Raw genomic sequence first — 11,122 nt, 5'->3', positions numbered from 1 at the left:
AGCGTACGCGAGTGGCCCGTGTGAAAGTACTAGCCCCCTGATAGTCACAACACACACAAATCATTGGATAGTCACAAAACCATCAAGGAGAAAACTCAGGCAAATAAAAAACGTAGAGTGCCAAAAAACGAATCGTCAAATTAATCGTGTCAATCTTATTGCTCCCGCATCTCTTTCATTTCTCCAATGAACCCCGCCCTCCCCCATCCACCACCCTATGCCCAGTCCGCCCTCCCCCATCCACCACCCTATGCCCAGTCCGCCCTCCCCCATCCACCACCCTATGCCCAGTCCGCCCTCCCCCATCCACCACCCTATGCCCAGTCCGCCCTCCCCCATCCACCACCCTATGCCCAGTCCGCCCTCCCCCATCCACCACCCTATGCCCAGTCCGCCCTCCCCCATCCACCACCCTATGCCCAGTCCGCCCTCCCCCATCCACCACCCTATGCCCAGTCCGCCCTCCCCCATCCACCACCCTATGCCCAGTCCGCCCTCCCCCATCCACCACCCTATGCCCAGTCCGCCCTCCCCCATCCACCACCCTATGCCCAGTCCGCCCTCCCCCATCCACCACCCTATGCCCAGTCCGCCCTCCCCCATCCACCACCCTATGCCCAGTCCGCCCTCCCCCATCGACCACCCTATGCCCAGTCTGCCCTCCCCCATCCACCACCCCATGACCAGTCCGCCCTCCCCCATCCACCACCCCATGCCCAGTCCGCCCTCCCCCATCCACCACCCTATGCCCAGTCCGCCCTCCCCCATCCACCACCCTATGCCCAGTCCGCCCTCCCCCATTCACCACCCTATGCCCAGTCCGCCCTCCCCCATCCACCGCCCTATGCCCAGTCCGCCCTCCCCCATCCACCACCCTATGCCCAGTCAGCCTTCCCCAATCCACCACCCTATGCCCAGTCCGCCTCCCCCCATCCACCACCCTATGCCCAGTCCGCCCTCCCCCATCCACCACCATATGCCCAGTCCGCTCTCCCCCATCCACCGCCCTATGCCCAGTCCGCCCTCCCCCTTCCACCACCCTATGCCCAGTCCGCCCTCCCCCATTCACCACCCTATGCCCAGGCCGCCCTCCCCCATCCACCACCCTATGCCCAGTCCGCCCTCCCTCATCCACCACCCTATGCCCAGTCAATCGCTAACGAGATCCCCCTCCCAGGATAAATCCTCTTTAAAACTGGGCTCCCGGCCTATATATAATCTACAGGTTTCTCTGCCTTTCGCCTCGATTTCTAGACTACCAAGTCGCCTGTCAGTTTCTCAGCGGCGAGATTTGGCGAGTTTCTTGAGGAATTCCCGCCGCGAGGAACGCTAGGGTTTGGAAAGTGCAGGCGAGCAAAAATGGCAGCTACGGCTGATTAACAAAGAATGAGACGACGCTTTCGGTATCAGCCAAACGTGTCTAATTTTGCCGAACTAGCCCCTGAATCGTTTTGTACACACCCCTGCTGTTTTGAATAGCGAGGGGCTAGCCGCAATCAATTCAAATCGCCACGAGGTACACGCACCACGAACAGCTTCAAACGGTAGTCTTTGAACTAAATTCACGAAGACGTCGGAATAACTCCAGGTTTAGACCTCGAATACCTTCCAGGTATAGCCGTCAAACAGGTTTAAACGTCGAAAGGTGGTTCTCGTTGTTTATAGTCTCTTCAGCTAATATTGCTGTTCGAGACCGATGGCAAACGTCGAATAATTCCAGGTTCAAATGTTCTTTCTTTCTTTCTTTATTTGGTGTTTAACGTCGTTTTCAACCATTCAAGGTTATATCGCGACGGGGAAAGGGGGGAGATGGGATAGGGGAAAGGGGGGAGATGGGATAGAGCCACTTGTTAATTGTTTCTTGTTTACAAAAGCACTAATCAAAAAATTGCTCCAGGGGCTTGCAACGTAGTACAATATATGACCTTACTGGGAGAATGCAAGTTTCCAGTACAAAGGACTTAACATTTCTTACATACTGCTTGACTAAAATCTTTACAAACATTGACTATATTCTATACAAGAAACACTTAACAAGGGTAAAAGGAGAAACAGAACCGTTAGTCGCCTCTTACGACATGCTGGGTGGCATCGGGTAAATTCTTTCTCGTCCCAACCAATATGGGACTCCCCCTAACCCGCGGGGCCGGTAGGTTCAAATGTCGTACAATTCCAAGATTAAACGTCGAAAACAAATATTATTTTGCATGTATCCTTGTTTACATTAGCCTCTTCCTGCTTGCTCACCCCAGCAAGCAAAGGTACATAACTCATTAACTCATTACATTAAGTCCTGCCGCTGAAGGGGGTTCAAATCACCAAAGTCAGTACATCATTAGGCCTCACTCCCACGCCTCGCGCTCCCTTTGTAGGGAACTGCATACAGACAGACAATCTGGCTTCGTTAGACGATAACACACTCGCCCTTCTCTCCTCCTGTCACAGTGAAACGGTGTTGAGATGGCGAGCTTTCGAAATAAAGATGATGAAAGTTTCACAAGTCTGCACCTGGCTGATGCTGTGATAAAAGGTATCGTGATATCTTGCGGAGATAGGGTGATGTTCAAATACGTGCACAGGTAAAGGTTGAAGTACTCAAAAAACTGATATATACTCGCTCTCTCTCTCTTTCTCTCTCTCTTAAACACACACACACACACACACACACGTGCGTGCGTTTAAGTGAGTGTGCACATGCGCGTGTGTGTTTGTGTGTGTGGACATGTGTGTGCATGTGTAATGCGTGCGTGAGCGTGTGTATACGTGCATTCGTGCGAGCATACATACGTGCGCGCGCCAGCGTGCACACGCTATGCCTTTCTGTTCAGATCTGTTCCTCTAAAAGCCCCAATTAATCACCGGGTACTCTCTGGCTTGGCAAAACACACAGAAAAGGGGTCGTTTTTCTTCACCCCACTTCCTGCTTCCTTGGTGAGGTCTGAGTTTGTGATTAAAGTAAAGTGAAGTTCCCAAACTGCTTTCTGGCCAGGCGTAATCTGAAATGTCAACAATCACACCCTCGTGCATGCGTCTCTCTTGCAAGAAATAACAGGATTTAAGTGCAGTGTTTAAAGGTACTATGCACAATAGGAACTCCTCGCTCATTTACTGCTAAAATCATAACAAACTTGGTGGTATCATTTCAACACCAACTATTGCTTTTTTAGTACTGAACAAATACAACATCAATACTACTTACTGTGTTTTTATTCAATAGTAACGGAATACACATATATATAATACTAAGCCAATTCCAAATCCTAACTCTTTGCTTGTACAGAACTGACGATTTGTTCATTTAGCAATAAAGTTGTTGACTAAACATAACAATGCCTCAGTATTCATTCAACAAAAACTCAGGACTACATTAAAGGCATATGTACGCGCTCCCGTGTTTACAAAGTGTAGTTTGCCCATAATCGATGTCAAACGCACCATAAGACCATGTAATGACGATATGTCGCCATGCGCGGACCATATACATGCATTACAGCTTGTTTTAGAGTCTCAAAAACTTTGGATGTAAACAAAGACGCGGAGTTATTTCCCTTGCGTCAACGCTACCTCTGTTGGCAAATCTATAAATAGGACGATCCAGATCAAAATGAAAATTAACATATCTCAACATTGAAGGGGTCCTAGACCACAATATTTTGCAGGGAACTTAATTTAGCATGTCTCCAGCTGTTGGTAAAGCAATTAGCGTGTATAGTCATCGAGTACATATGGCTTTAACGTTCATTCTCACAAGAGGTTGGCTCTTTCTTATTATTGTGTAGGTAACAACACTGTGACATCACTGTCCACCGGCACGGTTGGCCTAGTGGTAAGGCGTCCGCCCCGTGATCGGGAGGTCGTGGGTTCGAACCCCGGCCGGGTCATACCTAAGACTTTAAAATTGGCAATCTAGTGGCTGCTCCGCGTCTGGCATTATGGGGTTAGTGCTAGGACTGGTTGGTCCGGTGTCAGAATAATGTGACTGGGTGAGACGTGAAGCCTGTGCTGCGACTTCTGTCTTGTGTGTGGCGCATGTTATATGTCAAAGCAGCACCGCCCTGATATGGCCCTTCATCAGGCCCTTCGTGGTCGGCTGGGTGTTAAGCAAACAAACAAACAAACAAACATCACTGTCCATGTGGTCAGTAGAGCACACTAATCACCATCCCTGGCTAATGATTTCCATCTGAACATTTCCACTATACCTATCACTAGTCCTCTTAACTTTTGGACTATCCCAAATTTGCCAGGTTTGAACTGCAGATTCCTCCGAAACCAATGATTGGTTGCCAACAAGGCGCGGTAAGACAGTCATACATGTAAAAATCCATTCGTGCAAAAGCACCAGTCTACGTGGGAGTTTCAGCCCATGAACGCAGAAGAAGAAGAAAACTGCAGCAAAAGTGTTAATCCATGTATTCGTCTTAAAGGCATATGTACGCGCTCCCGTGTTTACAAAGTGTAGTTTGCCCATAATCGATGTCAAACGCACCATAAGACCATGTAATGACGATATGTCGCCATGCGCGGACCATATACATGCATTACAGCTTGTTTTAGAGTCTCAAAAACTTTGGATGTAAACAAAGACGCGGAGTTATTTCCCTTGCGTCAACGCTACCTCTGTTGGCAAATCTATAAATAGGACCATCCAGATCAAAATGAAAATTAACATATCTCAACATTGAAGGGGTCCTAGACCACAATATTTTGCAGGGAACTTAATTTAGCATGTCTCCAGCTGTTGGTAAAGCAATTAGCGTGTATTGTCATCGAGTACATATGGCTTTAAAGCAGAATTAAGTGCTACATGAAGACTCAAGACTCAAGACTTTACTGTCCTAAACAAGCAAGGAAAATTGCCTCGCAGTGTCAGGCGGTTTCAAACATAAAATAGATCGCATTTACTAAGAATTAAGAATGAACTCAAAAGCGAGAGAAGAACAGCTCCTTTAAATAAGGCAGCCTTACAGTGCTAACCCAACGCTCAATTACCTGTGATGTTGATAAGGTTCTGGAGCCCGCTGCAATACAAAGCTCTTTATCAAAGTCATGGAGCCCCTTGAAATTCTGCAAAGCCATTCACCAAGCTGATTAAAGTTTAGCGATTACTGTTGCCTTTATCTTGCAAAATGTTGACATCTTGGCTTTCGCTTTCCCTTGGCTTCGACACCAGGCATGTTCTTGCATGCCAAATTTCAAGAGAGTAAATGCAGCCTTTCTGATAAATGTTGAACTGTTGGGTCCAAAAAAAGTACACTTGAACTTCACATGCATATATTTTACACGTTCGTACCCCCACCCACCACAATTCAAGCCCCCGACCCCCCCCCCCCCCCCCCTCCCCCCGCCGGCCGGCCTTCTCTCTCTCTCTCTCTCTCTCTCTCTTACTGTATCTGTTTCTCTTTCTGTCTGTCTGTACGTCCGTGTGTCTGGCTGACTGTCTCTCTCTTTCACACCGACAACACACACACACACACACACACACACACACACACTGGTAATCAGAGAGAGAGAGAGAGAGAGAGAGAGAGAGACAGAGAGACAGAGACAGAGACAGAGACAGAGACAGAGAAAACGTATGTCAATCAAACAAATGACAACAGGATTTAAAATCAAAACGAAAACAAATCTCTATTTTTACCACATATGAATGCTCTGGGGGAGAAAAACCCAACCGCACAAACACCTCTAATCAGATTGAACGTGACAAATTATTTCTGTCACTATGACAACCACCGTTTAATCACACGTGAAAGGTAATCGCATTAAATGACAATTTTCATGTCCAAACAAGCCCAACCAACGAACCCTCTAACTTCAATTATTCGAGCTGCTAACGGCTGTAACGACCAATACAAATCTGTATCATTGGTTTACTCAGTCAGGCATTGACAAAAAAAAAGATTCTTACAAATATTTATTTGCAGAAACCAGGCACAAACATGAATAGTTTTCACAGCCCCAACCCAACCTATTTTGGGTTGGGTTTTTTCTTTTTAATTTCGCACATCATCGTTACAAAAAACGGAACGGGCAATCGTCTTTTTCTGTTTCTAATTACGGTTGTAAAACAAAAACAGGAAAGTTACCTAATCCAGCGGCTCAAGACCTGAGCCTCTGTCAGGAAAAAAAGGAATTTCCGCCTGCTAACTGGATTTGTGCATCGGGGATTACACACATTTTTGCGGCACACTGCACCGATTAAAACCAATGGTTGCGCTAATTTGTGGCATATTGCACCATTTAAACCAAATAATTGCTCTAATTTGTGGCATTTTTGTCCAATCTGATTTCCAGGATTCACAGGAAATATTCAACAAAATTAAATCAAAGGAATTACCGCGTACGAACTCACACACAGACACACACACAAACTCTCTCTCTCTCTCGCTCGCTCTCTCTCTCACTCTCTCTCTCTCTCTCTCTCTCTCTCTCTCTCTCTCTCTTTCTCTCTCTCTCTCTCTCTCTCTCTCTCTCTCTCTCTCTCTCTCTCTCTCTCTCTCTCTCTCTCTCTCTCTCTCTCTCTCTCTCTCTCTCTCTCTCTCTCTCTCTCTCTATTGTTTGAAAATAAAACAAAGAAACATGCACCAAAAGCTACTAGTGTATTTCAGCAGCATTTTCTCTTGTGATTCCATTAAGGGCAACCCTGTAGATACGAGATGAATCCCATTTACTGCCTATCTTTGAGTGCAGCAGCATCAAAAATGATCATCATTGTTTGTTTGTTTGTTTGTTTATTTGTTGCTTAACGTCCAGCCGACTACGCAGAGCCATATCAGGACGAGGAAGGGGGGGATGAAGGGGGCCACTTGTCAAGCGATTCCTGTTTACAAATGCACTAACCCATTACTTGTGTCCCAGCAGGCTTTAGTAAAACTAAATTAATACCTACTGGAAGATTACCAGTTTCCAGTATGTTAAAATAGGCTTAAGCTATCTACTGCTGGACTTACATCAGAACACTAACAGATTAAACTATACATGAATCGCGAGACAAGCGGCAAGATAAGAGATTTTTGGAAAAAATACAGGTGAATGAGCAAGAAGGCAGAAAAAAGAAAAGAATTCATGAAGAAAAAGAGAGCATGACAGGAAAGAGGAACCAAAAATCTACCTAACAGCAAACTAGAAAGCTCCTGCGGTTCCAAAAACAGGAGGGGCCTTTAATTTCATAACCGCAGTGCCCCACTGCGGGAATGATCATCATTACCAACCAGTGAATCTCTAAGTCTAATGAAAACATCAGCACCCACCACGACAAACATTTACTTCCTCTGAGGAAAGCAAGCACTCACGGAGCATTAACACCTGTATTGAGCAAACACACAAAAAATGTGAGTCTGATGACAAGGCCAAAACAAACCAAGGTCCGGTCGGTATGTCGGTTAGTTTTATTTATCTTTATTTATTTTATTTTTTATTCTTTTTCGGGGAAGCTTGAATTTTGTGTTTTATTCACACAGGCGTATACATGTGGCTTATTATTGGCCGGAAATCATGCGAACTGTGTCTCCTGGGTGTCGCGGAAGAGTAACTTTTTATCTTTAGTCTGTACAATTGAGTTTTATCTGTCACCCTTAATCCAAAAAGTTGTTAAAGGGTCGAAAAAAGTTCCATGGTCGGGAGGAGAAAATAGGGTCCGTGGGGGAAACGGAAACGTAGATTTATTTTTTTCTTGGCCTAATGTTTTTCTGGCTGTTCGCAGCTTTTCATTTGAGGGCAGATAGGACGAAATAGCAGAGAAGAAAGCCAGAGAATGCGCTTTGATCCAGTGATTGGCTGATGACAGCGTGCACCTAACAAGGGGAGAGAAACATGCTGAACGATCTCTCATCTCTCTCTCTCTCTCTAAACGTATAAACGTATTATTATTAGATTAGACCCTCCAATGGGCGAGAGCTGGATGTCAAAAAGCACCTGTTTGCTTATGCCATTACCCTCGTTAATACAGAATCTGTCTTGTCTCTGTCTCTCTCTGTCTCTCTCTCTTCTTGTCGTCTGAAGTATGGCTGCTGGTAGGGTTTGAAGACATATCACGTACGGTGGAAAATATCCGTTAAATAATTAGGTTTCTGGAAGGAGGTGGTGGTTCCACAGGGTGGTGCCTGAAGTATTGCATATCCGAAGACATAAACCTAGAGTGGTGCGTTTGGATCGCTCAAAAGAAACACCGATACAAAATGTTTTTATTCTACTCGCCTCAGGCTGAGTTCTCTCAACTCTTCAGTTTAAGATCAAACCTCATCTCTGTCCATGATGTGTATGTTGGGGGTGTAATTACTTTAATAACATAGGGCCTACTTTATGTCACCACACATCAATGTTAGCATTCTATGTCCTGACCCCGTTTAGGATCAACTCCGACGGGCGCTGTGGCGTAGTGGTAAGACATCGGCCTCCTAATCGGAAGGTCGTGAGTTCGAATGGGTTAAAGGTGGAGATTTTTCCGATCTCCCAGGTCAACTTATGTGCAGACCTGCTAGTGCCTTAGTTATCCCCCTTCGTGTGTACACGCAAGCACGGCACGGTTGGCCTAGTGGTAAGGCGTCCGCCCCGTGATCGGGAGGTCGTGGGTTCGAACCCCGGCCGGGTCATACCTAAGACTTTAAAATTGGCAATCTAGTGGCTGTTCCGCCTGGCGTCTGGCATTATGGGGTTTAGTGCTAGGACTGGTTGGTCCGGTGTCAGAATAATGTGACTGGGTGAGACATGAAGCCTGTGCTGCGACTTCTGTCTTGTGTGTGGCGCACGTTATCTGTCAAAGCAGCACCGCCCTGATATGCCCCTTCGTGGTCGGCCAGGCGTAAAGCAAACATACCAACAAACAAGATCAAGTGCGCACGGAAAAGCTCCTGGAATCCATGTCCGAGTTCGATGGGTTATAGAAACACGAAAATACCCGGTATGCTTCCCCTGAAATCGGCGTATGCTGCCTGAATGGCGGGGTAAAAACGTAAAACCCCACTTAAGAGTGAACGTGGGAGTTTCAGCCCATAAACGAAGAAGAAGAAGAAGAAGAATGCATTCAACTATAACAAGAACCTATATTACACACACTGTTTACGCTGTTACATGCAGCTTGAAAAAAACCACATTGGTAGCTGTAAATCCAGTAGAATTATTTAGTTTTGTTAAGTGCTGTTCACATGTAGTCTTGAGTCAAGTGTTTGAAAATGCCTGAGCCTGAAGGCGGGTGTAACTTACACCTCTTCAGGGGTGTACCTTAACTGTATTTAAGTCAAAAATTGAACCGGCCCCCCAAAATCCCAACCGGCCCCCAACCAGCCCGGAGTTTTGTGACCACCTCAGCGGCTCGTCGCGTACTAAGCACATACACAAAAAACATACATTCATACTTATAATGCATACATGTGGATTTGCACTACTAATAACTACCACAAACACACACACACACTTTAAAAAAAAAAAAAGTAAATCAGCAAAATGTTGTTTTTTTAAATTATGTTTTTTGTTGTGTGTTTTCTGTCGGGCGGCCGCTAAGGTACAGGCCTGCCACTTGGTATCAGTCTGCCTTAGAGATGAGGACGACATTTGGCCAGATGGCCAGAATAGTGCGCTGCATTTTCCTGCATAGAACTAAGGCGCGTCAAACGCGACGGTGCCGGAGCTAAGGCCTAAAAAAAAAATAGGTGTGGTTACGGTAACCCGACCTACCCTATTTTTTTGGGCCGACCCTATAACTTTTTATTACATTTGTCAAAAAAATACACACAAAAACAAGTAAACGAGTGCAGACAACGCAATGAAAGCGAAAGCGCCCGAGTCGCACACTTATTTCCCTGTCAAGTAGGTTTAATTTGTACACATTAGAAAAAAAAGTTTAAAAAAAAAAAAAGTGATTGCCTACCTTCCTACCCTATTTTTTTGGGCTATGTTACCGTAATCACACCTATTATTTTTTTTGGCCTAACCATTGGCGGGCACTGCTCACAGCCCGGCACACGGCACTATGAACATTCCCCCTCCCTTCACTCTCTCGCCACCATCCGCCCTACCCTTGGTCTCATGCCTGCACGGCAGACTTGCCTAGGAAGGCCCAAAGGCATTGGGAAGGAGGGTCCTAGTTTGGTTTGTCTCCAATCAACCTGATGCATATGGAACACCAGAAAAAGACGGCCAGCCAGACACAGAAACAAGCAGCACCACAGGAGATGGCCGACCAATGCCAGATGTGGAGCCATTAAAGCAGACGCCGATCTCCAGACACCAGAAGACAAAAGTTAAAGCAGGACTTGACAGTTAAAGGCCCACTCCGCCTCGTGAAAACAGTTCGCCTCACCGTCTCGGGTCTGGTCAGGCTTTTACATGGGATAAGACCCCGATACACACTTTACATGGGATAAGACCCCGATACACACTTTACAAGGGATAAGACCCCGATACACACTATTCATGGGATAAGACCCCGATACACACTTTACATGGTATAAGACCCCGATACACACTTTACATGGTATAAGACCCCGATACACACTTTACATGGTATAAGACCCCGATACACACTTTACATGGGATAAGACCCCGATACACACTTTACATGGGATAAGACCCCGATACACACTTTACATGGGATAAGACCCCGATACACACTATTCATGGGATAAGACCCCGATACACACTTTACATGGGATAAGACCCCGATACACACTTTACATGGGATAAGACCCCGATACACACTTTACATGGGATAAGACCCCGATACACACTTTACATGGGATAAGACCCCGATACACACTTTACATGGGATAAGACCCCGATACACACTTTACATGGGATAAGACCCCGATACACACTTTACATGGAATAAGACCCCGATACACACTTTACATGGGATAAGACCCCGATACACACTTTACATGGGATAAGACCCCGATACACACTTTACATGGGATAAGACCCTGATACACACTTTACATGGGATAAGACCCGATACACACTTTACATGGGATAAGACCCCGATACACACTTTACATGGGATAAGACCCCGATACACACTTTACATGGGATAAGACCCCGATACACACTTTACATGGGATAAGACCCCGATACACACTTTACATGGGATAAGACCCCGATACACACTTTACATGGGATAAGACCC

The 11,122-nt window shown here is 46.0% G+C and overlaps 1 protein-coding gene across 1 annotated transcript; it reads left to right on the top strand.

The window, feature by feature from the left end:
- Nucleotides 1-217: 217 nt before the first annotated feature.
- Nucleotides 218-1,148, top strand: LOC138955893 (uncharacterized; the record flags this gene model as incomplete). Its single annotated transcript, XM_070327401.1, has 1 exon — nt 218-1,148. A coding segment is annotated over exon 1 (931 nt), but the record flags the coding sequence as incomplete, so codon positions are not given.
- Nucleotides 1,149-11,122: the final 9,974 nt, after the last annotated feature.

The sequence above is a fragment of the Littorina saxatilis genome, unplaced genomic scaffold, assembly GCF_037325665.1.
Source record: "Littorina saxatilis isolate snail1 unplaced genomic scaffold, US_GU_Lsax_2.0 scaffold_2359, whole genome shotgun sequence".
Classification (NCBI taxonomy): Eukaryota; Metazoa; Mollusca; class Gastropoda; order Littorinimorpha; family Littorinidae; genus Littorina; species Littorina saxatilis.
This window is presented reverse-complemented; position numbering and strand designations above follow the sequence as displayed.